This window comes from Phyllostomus discolor, chromosome 6 (assembly GCF_004126475.2).
Source record: "Phyllostomus discolor isolate MPI-MPIP mPhyDis1 chromosome 6, mPhyDis1.pri.v3, whole genome shotgun sequence".
Lineage (NCBI taxonomy): Eukaryota > Metazoa > Chordata > Mammalia > Chiroptera > Phyllostomidae > Phyllostomus > Phyllostomus discolor.
In genome coordinates this window covers 46922995-46939518 of record NC_040908.2, presented here as the reverse complement: position 1 = coordinate 46939518, position 16524 = coordinate 46922995, and the positions used below count along the sequence as shown (strand labels likewise).

Here is a 16524-nt window from a genome sequence, read left to right as displayed (position 1 = left end):
GGTTTTGACCCTAGGGAATACTACTTTGGGTCTCTTTAGTCTTGTGGTGAGGTGCACGGTTGTCTCTTGCCTGCCTGGCATTTTCTGAACAATGCATGATCTGTAGCAGTAAGTTCCTCCTCATCCTCCAATGGCTGAACCACAAGAAAACAGACTTTCTCTAAAGCTAGAGAGAGACTCTAGCTAGCCATGAACCATTTGTACCTTCGGTTTGTATCTTACCTTTTCCTACTAGACTAAGTAGCTTGAGAGTAGGAATCAAGTCTTCTATCCTCTATACTCCCCACATATGAGTACATATTGAGTAATATGTACTCAATATTATGTGGTGTCCTGGGAGTGAGAAAAGACTGAGTCCTGGCTACCACTGGGCAGCAGTGTGCCCCTCCCCTGATGTTAGGACAGGGACAGTGTCATCCAAGAGTCCATCACCTGTCTTCTCCACCAGGAAGCATGCTGCACATACTGATCAAACCAGAAACACAGCAAAGCCACCTGCAGTCTGTGAACTTTTTATTCTTTGTAAAGTGCTCGAAACATGAATAACAAGCTCTTTATAAACAGGAGTTACAACTAGGAAGACAAACAGCAAAGCAGAACTGTGCCCGCTCCCTGCCCATCCCACCTGCAGCTCTCTTCCAACTTGTGGCCAGGAGCAAGAATACCCAGCCAGAACCTTGGGCTTCAACTCCAAACTCTTCTAAAGACATCCCTGACCTGGGCGTTCTGGAGGCCCATAATCAAGGGTGAGTGGAAGGTCAGTGTCAGGGCTGGGACTGAATAGAGCACAGAGGGACACCTAATAGAGGAGTGACCCCATTCCCCCAGATGAGATACCCATCCAACCCCCAATGATGTCCAAAACACATGACCAAAGTCCTAGATACCTGTGGACAATTTCCTTAGCTTTGATGAGTATTCCTTAAGGTAGATAACATTATGGGGGCTTTCCCCCATATGTGGGGCTCCGGTGCTTCATCCTGGCAGAAGACATCCCTCACAGAGCCAATCTCCTTCCCAGGCTTTCTGAGTGATCCCAGAGAGTGACCCCACAAGCTCATGAAAAAGAGACGATCCCAGAGGAGGTCTCACCCACCTCACCCCACAACTTTGCCACGGCAGGGTGCCCCAAACCACCAAAAGTCCCCAGCAGATGCCGTGGAGAAACCTGCTGTTTTTCTGCAAGCAAACTAGGGCTGGGTCAAAGGACAGATACTCCGTTTCAAAGTGCACTGCAGCCAAGCCAATCAGGGCCATGGGGCAGAAGGGGCAGGCTGGGACAGCAGGTGGTGGATGGATGGAAGGACAACAAAGGCTTTTCCCTAAGTATAGGCAGAGTGGGACCTCCCACTTCTAGAATGTTTTTTTTTTTTCCTCCCTCAAGCCTTCCCCTCAATTGGTACTGAGGGAGTAAGAGAAGACAGCAGGTAGGTTTAGGGAGCAGCAGCTTGGCCAGACCCTTAGCTAAAATTAACTCTAGGGGAGGGCAGAGCACGCAGCAGGGCTGCCCCATCCTCCGTTTCTGTTTCTAGGGTCCTGCCAGACGGAGCCGCCTGCGCTCAACAGGGAAGGAGGTGGGCACTAAACAGGGGGCTGGGTCTACAATCAGAGGCTCATGACCCCACCCACAAAAGGCACATTTTAATCAGTTTCCCAAAGTTCAAACCCTGTAGCAGCAGAGTTTTGACATCTGAACAGGCAACAAGAACCAGGATGGAGGCTTGATCCTCAAACATAAACCCAAAGCCCCAAGGCCTGGAGGGGCCCACACCTTGGAGATAGGTGAGGAGGTAGTCTCCCCACACCTGCCCCAGCTCTCCACACATTCACACATGACACTCACAGAAAGGTCAGAAGAGGAGCGTACGGAGTGGTCTAGAGAACGCACATCATCTCCCTCCATCCACACTGCATTTGCTCCACAAATAGCTGGAGACAGAGAGACTCAGGACACCGCAGACATGACACTAGACCAGACAGTCTCCTTGCTCTCCGGGATGTGAGGCTGAAGAGTAGGTGCCTGGTTACCCATAACTCACAGACAGATGGGCAGCTTCGTCCCTGCCACAGCCCTATAATACTAGGAGCCCTCCAGGGGCTGGAGGGAGATTTAGAGGACAAGGCTTTAGCTGGGGAAGAAATGGCTGACCATCCCTGTGGGGTAATAAAGTATGTCCCAGATACCTCATCAAATTGCAGCTCACCCCCGCTCTTTCTTGAGGGCTAAATTCTTTCCAATTTCTGGAGCTCCCTAAAGCTAAAGGATATGAAAATAGGTGGGTAAGATCCACCTCCAGTGGGAGTCCAAAGGCCCTCCTTCCAGCAGCCCCAGCTGAGGCAGGAGGGAGGGGGAGCAAGGGGCAACAACAGAAGACAGACTGCCCCCTGCCCCCCCCCCCCACCGTGAGGGTGAGCTCAGCAGGAGTAGGGAGGGTGTGAGCCCTGTTTGAGCAGTGGGTCCATGCCAACTCTCCCAGAGTGGGGGGGGGGAGCAATTGAAGAGGGCTACTTGGGGGGGTCAGGGGGGATCTGCAGCAGTGTGGGTGAGGTCTCCATGATCCGGACCAGCAGCCTGTCAATGTAGCTCTCCAGCTCCTGCACATGCTCATCCCGCTGGCTCAGCTCCCGCTCCCGCTGCAGCAGCAGGCCGATGAGCTCGTCGTGGGTCAGATGGTAGTACTTGGCCGACTGGTCCAGCACACCGGAATCCTGAGGTCAGATGGGACAAAAGTGAGCAGGACACCCGCAGGCCTGCCTGCTCTCCTGCCCTCCAATACCCCAGTCTCCTGGAGCTGCCTGTGTCCAATGCCAGAGGCAACCTAATGGCTTCAGGGCCCTGGGTGTGAGACCAGGTCTGCTCCTTGCTCCACCCTGCCCAGCCCCCTGTTTCTGACCTCAGGACACCTGATCTCTCTCCACAGCACCTGGTCTGATCTCCCGTGGCATTCTGCTAGGCCTCACCTTCAGCCTCTTGCTGTCCACAGTCTGGCTAATCTGGGAGGCCAGAGCCACAGGCTGAATGCTGCCAGACGTCACTGTCTTGAGCTTCTCCAGCCCACTGCTCAGGGCTGTGCTCAGACTGGAGCGAGGCTGCTTCCTGTCGGGGCTGCCCTCCACAGGGGCGGCACTGAGGGGCTTCACAGGGTGGGGACTGTGGAGACAGACAGGAGATGCGTTATGGGGTGGAGTGGGAAGCATAGAAAAAGGTGGGGCCACAGGTCTGCTGGACAGAGAAGGTGGCTGGCCCCATGTAGCCAAGCCTCAGGGCAGCTATGCCCAGCATTCCTCAGCACCCCACCACCAGCCCCTCCCCCATCACTCCCTCAGAGGACCTCACCCCTTCACAGGGACAGCAGAGGCCTCCCACAGACTCCTCTGCACCTATACCCCGTCTTTACCAGAGCCACTCCTGCCACCCATCTTCCTTCCCTCCCCTTCTCAACCTCTCTCTGGTTTAGGTGGGTGACCAACCCTCCCAGTTTCCCAATTTCCCCAGAACTGTGGGGATTCCCGGGACATGGGACTTTCAGTGCTAAACCCAGGAAAGAGCTGGGCAAACTGGGACACTTGGTTGCCCACCCCTCCCCACTGGTTGCTTCCCCTCAGCATTTACACTCACCCAAGAAAAACACTCCTGTAACCTTGCTTCTGCCTGGCCACTGCCCTCAGTCATCCCCACGGTGTCCCCCTTCCCACGCAGCCTCTCCAGAGCGCAGGGACCCCATTCTGTCCCTGTGAGTTCTCGCCTTCACTGACTGCTGCACCCACAGGACAGGATGTCAGCCCCCTCCAGCCCATCCCAAGGGCTCCCGCTGAGGCCATTCCTTGCCTTCCTGACCTCTCTGTGGGACTGACTCTTGGATCACTCCTTCCTTTGGGCTGCTCTCCCCGCTGGTTTTCCCCCAAGCCCTCCTCTGGTTTCCCAACTTCTAACGGCCTCTCTCAGCCTTAACTGCGAGTCTGCCTGGGGTTCTCTCCCCTCCACCTCCTCACAGCAATCTCTAGCCCAGACTCTTGACCTGAGCTCCAGACCCATGCAGACAGTTCAGGCTGGCTTACTCCACTTGGAGTCCGTCCAGGCATGTCACCCTCCACGCCTGCTCTTCCCTGCGCCCCCCTACACTCCAGCAGGGAAACTGGCTCTCTCTCACCTTTGGGCTCTTACAAAAGCTGTTCTTCTGTCTAGAATGCTGTCCCTTTGCCTGTGGGCCTGCTAATTTCCACTCAAGTTTCAAAGTTATGCAAGGCTACTTCCTCCAGGAAACCCTCCTGATGCTCCCAGGCTGACTAGGGGTGACCCTCCTCTGGGATCCACTGGTGACCTGTACCTGTGACAGTTACCCAAACTGCAAGCATCAGGCCCCTAAATCAATTAACTTAGCCCTGGGGGGCCTCTTAAAAATCATGCCTTCAGAGAGGATTTGGACCATTAGAAAGTAGGAAGCAAAATAGCTCAAGTCAAGGCCCTGAATCCCCTGAAGAAGGGCTCACCCACATCCAGGGAAATCTATCGGTTCCTCAGGAGAGGGCCATGGACTCGGGCCCACAGGCGGGGAAGGGGGGCAGAGAGCCCAAGCGGGGGCAGGCAGTAGGGAAAAGAACGTACGTCAGTCTGTCCTTCCGCCCTGGGAGTCCCTGCTCAGGAAGGGGGTGTGACAGCAGCTCTGCTGCCACCTGAGGCCTGTGCTGGGCTGGGGGTGGGGGGCTGGAAGAGGGTACCAGGGAGGCATACAAACACCTGAAGGAGGGTCAGAAGAAGTTCTGGGGTCCCCTTCTGATGGCCCCCTGCTTCTGAATGACCCTGGACTGTGGAGCTCTCATGGACTCCATGACCCCATCTGAGAAGGAAGCACAGCTTCATATGCCCCATCCACTTCATGATGTAAGGAACATGCCAAGTACAGACATGCAGTCAACTCTGAGAGAATAAAACTTCTTAGCAGTGGTGAGTGTAATTAGAAGTGCTGCTGGACTACAGCAGGGCCAGCTGAGGACTCTGGGGAGCTGTGACCACCTCCTCTCCCACACCCCTGGGGGTGGCCTCACCACCCACCCCTGCATCAGCAGACGGGGCAGCCCAGACCGCCTCCAGCCCCTCTCATCCACCCGCCTGGCCCCCAGGCCTTCCCTTCAGGGTTCACTGCTGTCTTCCCCACTGGATTGGAACCCCTTGGAAATACAGGGGGGCGGCCTCTTTCACCCTGCCAAGTGTCTGACACACAGCAGGTGCTCGGTGAGTGTGGAGGGCTGGACGCAGGAGCCAGAGGCTGGGGCTCACGGAGCCAGGGCAGGAGCCTCTCCTGCCCGCCCCCCGCCCTCACCCCAGCTGCTCCGCTCATCAGAGGCAACAGCCACCTCTGCTCCCCTCAGTTCTTTACTCAGCCTCTTGGAGGGCTGCACTCCCCCCTCTGGACTTGGCTGCCCCTGCTAAATCACCCCCTATCACCCCCTGGTGACTTGGTCACCCCTCATCAGCCACCCAGTGAGGTCACAGCATCCTAATTCCTCCAAAACAGATTAATGCCTCAGTGACCACAGCTACACAAGCAGCCACTGTTGACTCAACACCATCCTGAGCGCATGGGGACCACCCCGAAAACACAAACACAAACCAGGGAACCACCTGCGAGGCCAGGGACCCTTTCTTCCAGGGGCCACAGGTGTGGGAAGCACTCTTTTTTTCCTCCTTCAGTGGTGTCTCTGCTTTCCTCTCTGACCTCAGTACCAGTCCTCCCTGTCCTTCGGCTCTCGGCCTGCTGGGCCTCTCACCCTGGAGCCTCTCACCCTGGAGCCTGTGGCAGAGGACTGTCACTGAGGACGGGAGGGAAGGGGGACATCTGAGGGATCAGGGGCATCTGACAAGCTTCACTGCCCCCAGGCCCTAGCAGCCGAGCGGCCTCACTCTCATCCCCTTCTCCTGCTGATCTGTATTACCTCTCCCCACCCCATTCCTCATCCCCCCCCCCATTTCATCAGTGTTGTCACCCCCAAAGTCCTGGTGTGTGGGGGCACCTGCTGGTCGCAAAAAGGAGGAGGTTTCAGAACTGGTACCACAGAAAGCTCCTGTCTTCAAAGCCTCCCTTCTCCTGCCTGGGTGAACAAGCAAGCCCCTCCTCCACCCCCAGGGGTGCTGAGGCTGGATGGTGAACGCCTCAGCCCTGGAGCTACACTACCCCTTCCACCCCCCCCCCCCCCCCGCCTCCTGGAGAGTGCTCTTGGGGTGGCCGCTCACCTGGCACTGGGCTGTGGCTCCTCAGCTGGTCGTGTCTCCAAGGGCAGAAGCACAAGCGGGGAGGCTGGGGTGGCTGCAGCGTGGTCCTCCCCGAGTGGGGTGGGGGAGCCCCCAAGGGGGGAGGCTGGCTCCCCAGGGAGCGGGGAGAAAGAGGCCAGGGGCCAGGCTCCAGGCAAAGGAGAGCTCGGAGAACTGGGCCCCCCGTGGCAGTGGCCGGCCCAGGGCGGGAGAAGGGGTGGTGGGAAGGCAGGTTCTGGGGGCGTGGGCAGCTCTTCTGGTCCAGAGTGAATGGAAGATTCCCTGGACTCTGGAGGGGATGTGGAAGGGAGGCTGGGGGGGTCTCTGCTCCCCTGACACAAAAAGGGGTTCAAGGCGTCCTCCTCCAAGGCCCAGGGGTCAGGCTGTTGGGAGCTGCCCGGCAGGGGCCCAAGCTCCTCTCCTGCTGGTTCCCGGTTCTGGGCCTCAGAAGCCTCAGGGCCTTCCCCTCTCTTCAGAGCCCCCCAGATCTGCTGGCTCCGAAAAGCTATGCTCTCTGAGTAAGAGGGTGTGGGGGCAGGACCCTCAGGGCAGCTGGTGGGCAGAGGTAAGCCGGGCCCAGACACAGGAGGGCTGCCACCCTCCACTGGCTCTTCCAGGCTGGGCTCATCCAGCAGGGTTCCGGAAGAGCAGCTGTCAGACTCTGAGCCCGGCTTCTTGCCATCCTCACTGGCCTCCCGGGGACCAGCACCCAGTGCATCTGGGAAGGCGTCTTCTTCTCCTGTCTCTGCCTCCCTGCCACCTAGCCCCACTGTGGTCTCCTCCTCCTCGTCATCCTGGTAATCTGAGGGCATGAAGAGGTGGGGTGGCTTGGGAGGCGGTGTGCCGGGCTGCTGTGCCTCGTCCAACATCCACTCAGATCTGGGCTCTGGCTCCAGTTCCAGTTGGGGAAGCCCCCGGTGCCCCATGGGGCTCACAGGTTCTGGTGACTCTGGCTTCACCTGAAGAGGAGGCAGTTCATCAGACTCTCCCCGTGTGATTGGTGAGGACACCTCAACTGCAGGAGAAAGGGTGACCACGTCCCAAGGCCAGGAACTGTCAACTGTATTGAGCTCCTGCAAAAGCTGGCTCTCGCCTCTGGAGGCTTCCTCATCCTCGCCCTCGGGGGCATCGTCTGGGCCGGGCAGCCTCTCCCACACACCAATCACTTCTGGGGAGCTAAACACAGGTGTTGCACTGCCTGCTGGGCTCTGCCCTGCTCCCCCTCCTGGGGCCGTCGGTTCCCTGTCTGCTGCGGAGTCTGAGGCTCGTGGGTGCAGCAAGGCTGACGTGGTGGAGGGCAGGCCAGTCCCTACAGACCCAAGAGGGCCCAGGTCGGCGGCACTCAAGTTCTGGTGGTCCAGTCCCAAGTCCAGAGGAACCCTGGGCTCTAGCCACACGCTGCTCCCACCTCTTCCTTCTCCCCCAGGGTCCTCCCGGGGCTCAGCTGCCTCCACTGTCATGGCCCCGGGGTCTGGGTCTTGCAGCCCAGTCGCCTCCAGCCCCACTCCTGCAGGGGCCAGGATCTTGCTCCTGGCCTCTGGACGCAGCCTGCTGGCAGCAAAGACGTTGAAGGTGTCGTCCCACTCAGGCAGGGCTTTCCCAGGGGAGGCCGGGGGGATGGGGCTGGCCTTCGAGGCACTGGGGAGAGAGGGAGCAGGTGAAGGAGAATTTAGTGCTATGTCGGCTATGAGTTCCTCGAAGAAAGGGTTGCTCTGCAAGGAGGTGAGGAACGGGTTGGTGAGACCCGAGAATCCAGACGGGGTGGCTTCAGGGGCTGCGGTGGTGGCAGCAGCGGTGGCGGTGGCGGCAGCAGTGGCAGCGGCAGGGGAGGCGGCTGCAAAAAGGTTAGTGCTTAGCATGGGAGCAGCGGTGGGAGCAGGAGTGGGGGGGGCCGGAGCACGGGGGGAGCAGGGGAGGTGGTGAGGAAGAGCAGCTGGGTCAGGTTCTACCTGAGGAGACACGTCCAGGCTGTGGAGGGAGACAAAACCGTGAGCCTCCTGGTTAATGCCAAGACTGGAAACGCCCCTGGTGAACACCACGCCCCCTGCCCCCCACCTGCCTCTGGAGGAGGTGCCACGTGCCGCACAGCTGAGTTCAGGCTTCAGGCACACGTGTGGGCCAGGGGACAGAGGGAAGACCCAACATGTAGCATACACTGGGCCCCACCCAAGGAGGAAGTTGCTGCATAGAGTTCATTCGATCTCCACATCAACCCTGGGAAGCGGTAATCCCATTTTATAGGTAAGATCCCAACCTGAAATACCACTCGACACCTGAACTATGCCTGATGAACCAGTCAGGAAGTGCCTTACATCCTCTCAAGGACTGAGAGAGGAAAGAAAATACCAGTGGCTTGAAGGGGACAGACACCAGAGAAAGGCCAGCCTAGCTATCTGGCTGGAAGAGCCAGCACCAACAGAGACGTGACTGGCTTCTCCTGACCCCTCGCTGAAACAGGAGGTGATGACGGGCTGCTGTCAGTCATGACAAGGTGTCAGTACATAACTGTCCAAGGAGGACAGCAAGACACTGCCGAGGACATCTACTGTCAGGCATCCACAGGGACCGGCACCGGGCAGGCAGTGCCCCTCAGCAGTGACACCCACAGGTCAGCCTTGAAAGCAGCCCTGCTGGGGAGACAAAGGCTGGGACATGGACCAGAGGCAGCAGCAGCAACTGGAAGTCAGCAGGCACCCCCCAGGGTCCCCCAAACAGATCCCTGGCTCCCCTGGGAAATCCATGCCACGGCAGTGAACCTGCACTCCCAAAGCACCAGAGAACATTTGCTGGCCCGCAGCTGCCCCCTTCGGGGTCCTCTCTGGGAGAGCACATCCCCTGCCCTTGCACCTTGTCTACAGCATGCAGCTAGCTGACTGCAGGGGTGTGGTCGGGGGCAGACTCGAACACTGGAGCTCTGGGCTTCCACAGGGTACTGTCAGCACACGGCACAAGGCCAGAAGGACAGGCAGGGCTCGGTGCCCCGATCTGCAGCGACCTGCCAATGGCCTGCGGCTGCCTTGCAACTGACCCCACACTTCAGACCCAGATTTCTGTGCCCTCGCCTACCATCTGAGCCACGGCCCCCAGCCCCGCTCTAAGCCCTAAGACCCCTGCCCACATGGAAGCACTGTGGGGAACTCCCAGGCATCCACCCTCTCCACTCAAGCTACTGCTTCTCACGGGGAAATCCCGAGGGTGGCCCATGAGGTGGCAGAAGTCAGGCCTCACCACTCAGCCCTCTAGGGCTGCAGGTGGGGACAGAAGGGCATTTGGAGAAAGAGGCCAAGAAGTCTGCAGCTTACCAGGATTCTTCCAAGAACCAGGGCCCCGGACAGAGCGGGCCCCACACAGAGCTGGGCAGAGGCAGGGCCAGCGTGCCCACAAACACCAGGGGCAGGAGATGGGAAGGAGTCGGTTCAACCAGCACCAAAGGTGGGCTTCCCAAGAGTCTGCAAGTCTGGGAGCCCAGCCTCATAGGCAAGACATGCCCAGGTCCCTATTCCCTGGGTTTCTCTTAAGAATCCAGCTTCCAGAGACTCTCCTGACCCTATTTTTGCCCTATAATAACACAGAGATGGAGGGAGAGGAGGTAAAAAAGCCCTACCAATTCCCACCCTACCTGGGCTTTCTAGCGTCACTCCACCTCTAGGGTCACGACACGGTGATGACAGCAAAAAAAGGAGAATACTGGGCCCAGAGTCCCAACACCTTCAAACATCCCTTCCCTTCATTTCAGGCAGACCCCAGGGCCGAGGCACAAATGCCTACCTTGGGCACCAAGGAGAGCAGTGTAGCACCACTATATGGGTCAGGACCCTGCCCGGAGGTGCCCCCTGAGCCACTGCAGCTCCCACGCCAGATACAGCCAACCCTGCCAGCAGGCCTCAGCTCCTAGGCACAAGGGTGGGTACTCTGAGCCACCTCTTTCCTGTCTCCTTTGTGGCTGAAGGGGTCTGGGGGAAGAGAGCGCCATCAACATTAACTAGCACCAAACTCAGCCCTGGCCCGGTCCCACTCACCCTCAAGGTTTTGCAGCAACCTGGTTGGCAGTCAGCACCTCAGGGCAGCAGAGTGGCAGGGAAGTAGGCTGGGGCCCCAGGCTAGGCTGGCCAGCCTCACTGGCTCCCCAGAGGTACGCACAAACCGGTTGGTATGGAACCGGGTAACGGCTCTCCCTAGGGTAAGGAGCTCCAGGTGCCGCTGAGCCAGCAGGCTCCCCAAGGCTGGATGAGCTCCCTCTAAGAGCATCCTGTCCATCCCTCCTACCCAGCAACAAACCCCCCCCCCCATGCCTCCCTCACCCTTGCTCCATGAGATGCACATTCTGAAGGTTCTCACTTTAAAACACCCCCTCCCTACCATTCCGCCTGGCACAGATCAGAGACACATTCCCATGTGTCCTTAGCTTTGCAGGTCACTCTCTGAAGACAGACAGAGATACCTGCGTCCCAGAACCCGCCTCACCAGCCTAGCATCCTGTCACCCCCTAACCCCAAGCAGTGGGGGCTTCAACATAGGCTGATTCATCTTCTCTTTTAGGACCAAAAGCTGGGGAAAGAAAGCAGGAATCCAAATGGCTCTCTCCCTTCAAGGTATAGAAATAAAACTTCAGGGCCTGCAGGAACCTGCGTACAGTGGGTTGAACCCACCCTTTAATGCAGGAGTCACCTGTTCACTCCAACAGCCCCGTCTCCTGGAACACTGCTTGTCACTGGGCAACTCGCCCCACTGCCGGGCTATTGGAGGCCAGAACCCACTGGTGGACAGCCCTTCCTTAGGCTGAGATGAGCTCCGTGTCCTTGCTATTTCCACGCATCGGTCCCAGAGACGGCATGTGGATTTGCAAAGGCTCTCCACCGGGCAGTCCCCGAAAGGCCAAAGTCAGCCAACGTGCCCTTCAGCCACCTGTCCTAAGGCATGATCTGCTGCCGTCACCCTGAGATGTGCCCGGATGGTCAGGAAACGTGTCCAGGAGACTGGACACATCCTCTCCCATTGTCTGGCCACAATGAGGTAACATAGTGGGGCCTTGTGAGCTCTAAGTAGGGAAACCATATAATTTACCTTCCAAACCAGAAGATTCTGTATATGGTAAAGGGACACTATTAACTATACCAGAAAAACAGGTACAAACAGGATGTGCGGCCACACACTAAGTCCCTGGGCACACGTGCTTATTCATTCACTCTGCTGAGAATGCAGGCTCTTTCAGTGGCCAATGCACACACCGGGCTCGTGGGGACTTTGTTCACCACCCCTCGTGTGGGGCTGGGGCTGGGGCTGGGGCAGAGGCAGAGACCGTGAAAGGCCACAGTACACTTGCCTGTGTCACACCACACTCCCCCAGTTAAAACTGCGTTCGTGCTCACCACTCGTTCCCCAGCTGTGCACAGAGTTCTATGGCCAGTGTGATGGCGGAGGGGGAGGAGACAGAGTGGCTTGCCCTTGGGGAGCTGCTGCTCTAAAAGAATTAGAAAGGGAGGGACAGACACAAAACAATCCACTGTGGTGCTGGCAGGGCTAACACCCATGGTCCTATCAGTCCTAAACCCACACTAAGTAGCCAGCCTTGCAGCTCAAAATGGACGGCTCACAGCAAGACTGGTGAGTAGGGATGTGTCCACTGGCCCAGGGGCGTCATGGTGTCCACTACCAACACGCCCCCCTCCACACACAGCACACATACACACACTGATCGGGGCCTAGTGTAGCAGCCACAGGACCCAGGACCCAGCAGACGAGGGCTAGGTCAGGAGGAACAGGAGGACAATCTTTTCGGCCCTTCATACCTTTGTGCCCTCTCTTCCAGCCACGCCTTCTCCAACAGCACAGCAGCAGCTTTTTTCTGGATACTGTGGGGCCAGCACACACTGCTCTGGCCTCTCTGTGGGGCACTAGTGCCACCTGGGAGCACTAGAGGGCGCCGCTGCCCTTCCCAGCTAGGAGCACCCAGCAATCTGCAATTGCAGCCCTAGGGCAGAGGCACCCCAAACCTCTCCGCCTATGGACAGGCTCCCCTGCCCCAGCTGGGGATGCTGCAACTACATTCAGTCAGTCCGGTTCCGGGTGTCTAACCTGCAGCTTCCTGCAGTGAGTGAGTCCGTGCACCTCTCATATTCTCCTCACATGCCCTAGGCAAGCCTTCTGGGTAAGCACCAACAGTCATTTTTTCCAGGCCTGGCTTCCTATCTCCTCCAGGCACACAGGCCCAGGGTGATGCTGATGGAGCTCAATGGCCAGGTGTCACACCTCTCCAGGCCAAGCCACTTTACCCAAACAAAAGCCCTTCCCGCCCTGCCTGGATGCAAGGCCACAGAGTCCGGCCCCACAGATGGGCCCTCAGGAGGGCAGGGATGCCCGCGTGCCCTCCAACCAGCTGAAAGCACGCTCAGAATTCAAATACAAGAAGAACAGACACCTCAGCTTCCTTACATCCTTCAGTAACCCAACTTCTCTGGACCCTCAAAGGCCATTAGGAGACACGAAGAAACAGGAGCAGGGACAGCCCCAGCATCACCAGAGCCATGGCCCACAGGGGTCTAAGCCCAAAGCTTGGGCAAGCGCCTAGGAATGACTTCACAGAGAGCTGTCCCCCAGCATCTGTCCTGCCCCAGCAACGGTCCTGAGATGTCCCACAGATGACAACACTAACCCCACAGTCTGGGCCTTTCTGACCCAGGTCCCCTGCTGCTCCCAGCAACTGCCCCATCCAGGTCTCTGCCACCTCCCTCTCTTCCTGAGCTTACCTGGGCCCATCCCTTCCTTCCTGATCTTTCTCTAGGCCATAAGTCACCAGCTGTCCCCCTGGATGCCGGTGGGTAGGGGCTGGGCAGCAGGGACGGAGGGGAAGCAAAGAGTGGCATCACCCAGAGGCTGATCCACCCCCACACGCCTGTCTATGAGGCCACCAGCTGGCCAGGGCCCAAACAGGGAAAGACCCTGCATCTCTCTCCCCATTCCTCTCAGTAGATTCAGAATTTCATGGGGAAAGGGAAGGACAAGGAGTTCGGGAGTCTTCTCCTTTGCTGGGAAGAGGTTTTAGGGACCTTCCTTCTACCCTTATCACTTGACCCTTCACGCGCCATGCCATGCTCAGGCTCCCCACCCCACCTGCTGCCCTAAATCCGTGAAGGCGGGGGGCAGGCCTGCTGAGAGAACAGAAACGGTTGCCCTGGCCACGCTGACTAGGGTTGCCGTGGATGCTCCCATCCAGGGCTGGCCTCACGCCTTGGAGAATGGGGAACACACACATCTCTGGCCTGGGCCTGAAGCCCCACCCTGGGCCCTGCTAGACAATTATTCAATAGCCTTCCAAGGCTCAGAATTAGAAAAAGGCAAAGGAGCCAGAGTGGTGGTGAGGGGCTGTGATGCTGTGGTTTGAATTAAGTACATATCTGGTCATTCAGATGCCCGAGTGTATATTCCTCACATATACATGTTCTTCACCCACAGCCTCTGGGTCACAGCTTCCAAAACTCTTGAAATCTCCTGAGTGATAATAGCAACAAACCCCTTTCAGCACAACTGGGTTTATGTTGGTGACTTTGGGAAATGTCTTTGGGAAAGCATCTAATGGGATGGAGGCTTGTTGCCAAGGGAACCAATGGGCAACAGAGGGTTAGAACTTTCAGTCCCACCCCAAAATTTCTAGCTGGGGAGAAGTTGGAGGTTGAATCAATCACCAATGGCCAATGATGTGATCACGCACACCCAAGTAACAAAGCCTCCAAAGAGCCTGGAAGGCCTGGGAGAGCGTCCGGTTGGGGAGCACCTGGAGACCTGGGGAAAGTGGCTGCGCCCGGAAAGGGCACGGGAGCTCTGTGTGCTGCCCCGTACCGCGCCCTACACAGCTCTTCCGTCGGGCTGTTCCTGAGCTATAGCCTTTTGTAATGAACCTGTGATCTAGTAAGTATTGTGAACTGTTCCTCCGAGTTCTGTGAGCCACTCTAGCAAATTAATCAAACCTAAGGAGGGAGCTGTTGAAGGCTCCTATGTACAGCTGGCTGGCCAGAAGCACTGACTTCTGACTGGCAGCTGAAGTGGTGGGGAGGGGGAGGGCTGTCCTGTAGGGCTGAGCCCTGTACCTGTGGAATCTGATGCTGTCTCTGAGAACACAGTGTCAGAACTGAGTTGCATTGTAGGACATCCCCATTTTGGAACTGGTTGCATGATCCTGATTGGTACCAGAACCCTCTTCCAAGCTCTGTCCAGGGCTCTGAGCTAAAGGACTCCTGCATCCCTCTTTTGGGTGGGACTAAGCACATTCAAAACAGAGTGCAATCCTCAGCACTTGCCAGGCGTCAAGACCAAGAGACCCAGAGAGGGCCAGAAGCCAAGGGCCTTCCAGGACAGAGGGTAGGTTACAGATTTCAGGGGAGCTGCCCCCAGCCTCTTGCCAGAGCAGAGGAACAACTAGAGGTGGGGTGTATGGGGAAAGAGGTGGGGGCAATCAATTACTGGACTTCCCTGTCAGAGGGAAGAGATCAAGAACCAGCCGGGCCAGCTCGGGGAAGTCTGAGGTATAGCCTCCAGTCCCCACCTCTTTACCTGCCAGGGTTTTTCCTTACCTTGATGCCAGAGGACAAGAGGTAGAGGATAAGAAACAAAGAATTCATACAAATGGTCTTCCTGCTTTTCTCCTGCTCCTCCCCCTCCCTCAGGGTGTGAGCATGCCAACTTATGAAGCAAGGCCCACCGCTGGAGAGCTGTACTCCTCAATCCACTGGGCCCTCATGGCACTGTGACTTTGAGATTCGCCTACCTCCAAGTGCAGACAAAGAGCCTTGGCTTAGGGAGTGCGCCACTCAGCCGTGCAGAGCCAGGGCCCCAGCAGACTGCCCATGGGCCACATCGTGGGCTCTGTCCTCCCGGCCCTGGGATCCAGGCTGCAAACACCCCAGCATCCTCCCCGAGGGGTAAAGCTTGTCTTGCCAAGGACATACCTGGGTTTCTGAGTTGATTCCTTGGCTTCCCTCAAGCCAAACCAGCTACTCTTGACCTTTTCCTCCCCACTGGAGGAATGATGGGGGGAGGCGCCCAGGGTGGGACCTCCTTTTTCCCCCAGAGAACCTCGACGCCCCAACTCGCTCCGACTCAGCCCCTGATGGTGATGGTGGAAGAGGCCCATCCGGGGCTTCCGCTCCTCCTTCCGGGCTCCCTCCTTCTCTGCCACAGCCTCGGAGGAGGCCACTATGGGTGTGGCGACCTGCACCGGCTTCCCCTCTGGGAGCCGGGCCCCCTCCTCCTCTACAGAGTGGCCGGCTCCAGGGGCCAGCCCCTTGGCCTGAGTGCTCAGCTCCTCCTGTCCAGGCACTGCCTCGGAGCTGCTGGCGCTGCGGCTGCCTCTGCCCCACGAGTCATCTGCAGGCCGAGGTCCCTCTTCAGAGGGCCGGGAGCCAGAGGGTAGGAACGGGCCCGAGATGGAGCTGCGGTGCCGCAAGGGGCCTTGGGGCTCCTCGTTGTAGATGTGGCTCCCATTGACGCAGAGAGAAGAGCGGGTGGAAGCGTCAAGGTGGCCCTGAAGGTCGAGGACGGCGCGGGGAGGAGCTGCCCGCGTCTGGCCAGCCTCGTCGCTGTAGGTCCTTTTGTGGGTGAACAACTTGGGGGACTGTGCCGAGTCCCTGCCTGAAAAGGAAGCACATGCAGGGTTAGCAGGAGGAAGACCAGCCCCGTTTCCTTGCCTAGGGCCTCCCCTGCTCCCTCGAGGGGAGAGCCCACCCTCCGCAGCAGGTGCAGCCCCTGTCGCTCACCCCCTTCGGTGGACAGCCAGCTGCTGCGGCTCGGGGAGCGGGTGAGCAGCTCGGCTCCGGGGCCCTGGTAGGCCAGGCTCCCGCTGGCCGAGGACAGCGTGCTGTCGGAGCCTAGCGACGTGTTGGACTGGGTCAGGGACGACTTGCGCAGCTTGTTGCGGAGGAAGAAGCCTTTGGCTTTGCCCATCCTGCCCAGGCTGCCCAGCTCGGGATCCTCCAGGGCACTGCTTGGGAGGATGGCAGAAGCGGATTCCAGGTCATACTTCTTCTTGCCCTTCATCTTGTCCTTGATCTTGCTAAAGGGGGACCGTGGCTTGTCCTTCATGGACAGGTCAAACATGCTGGCGCTCAAGTTGTTACGAGTGAACTGGATGGTGACTTGGATCTCCCCGCGTTCCTTTTCCTTCTTGCCGGGCTTGGAGTGAAGCGTGTACCACCTGTGAGGAGACCGGGGTGGGAGAGGGGATGGGGCAGAGTTCTGGGCACAGACACAGGGCCCCCACCAGTGCCCACCACCTCACAGGG

At 58.2% G+C, this 16524-nt stretch overlaps 1 protein-coding gene across 3 annotated transcripts in view; it reads right to left on the bottom strand.

Moving 5' to 3' along the window:
- Nucleotides 1–496: 496 nt before the first annotated feature.
- Nucleotides 497–16524, bottom strand: part of RAB11FIP5 (RAB11 family interacting protein 5) — a 34960-nt gene continuing 18932 nt past the window's right edge. The window contains exons 2-6 of one of the 3 annotated variants that reach the window (XM_028515825.2): nt 16000–16436; nt 15193–15874; nt 6233–7888; nt 2962–3151; nt 497–2709 (exon numbers count right to left, since the gene is read on the bottom strand). In XM_028515825.2, the coding sequence (XP_028371626.1) occupies nt 2506–2709; nt 2962–3151; nt 6233–7888; nt 15193–15874; nt 16000–16436 (3169 nt within the window). In that variant the 3' untranslated portion in view covers nt 497–2505. Of the gene's footprint in view, nt 2710–2961; nt 3152–6232; nt 8219–15192; nt 15875–15999; nt 16437–16524 lie in introns of all 3 variants that reach the window. The other 2 variants (XM_028515824.2, XM_028515826.2) reach the window with 2 other exon arrangements.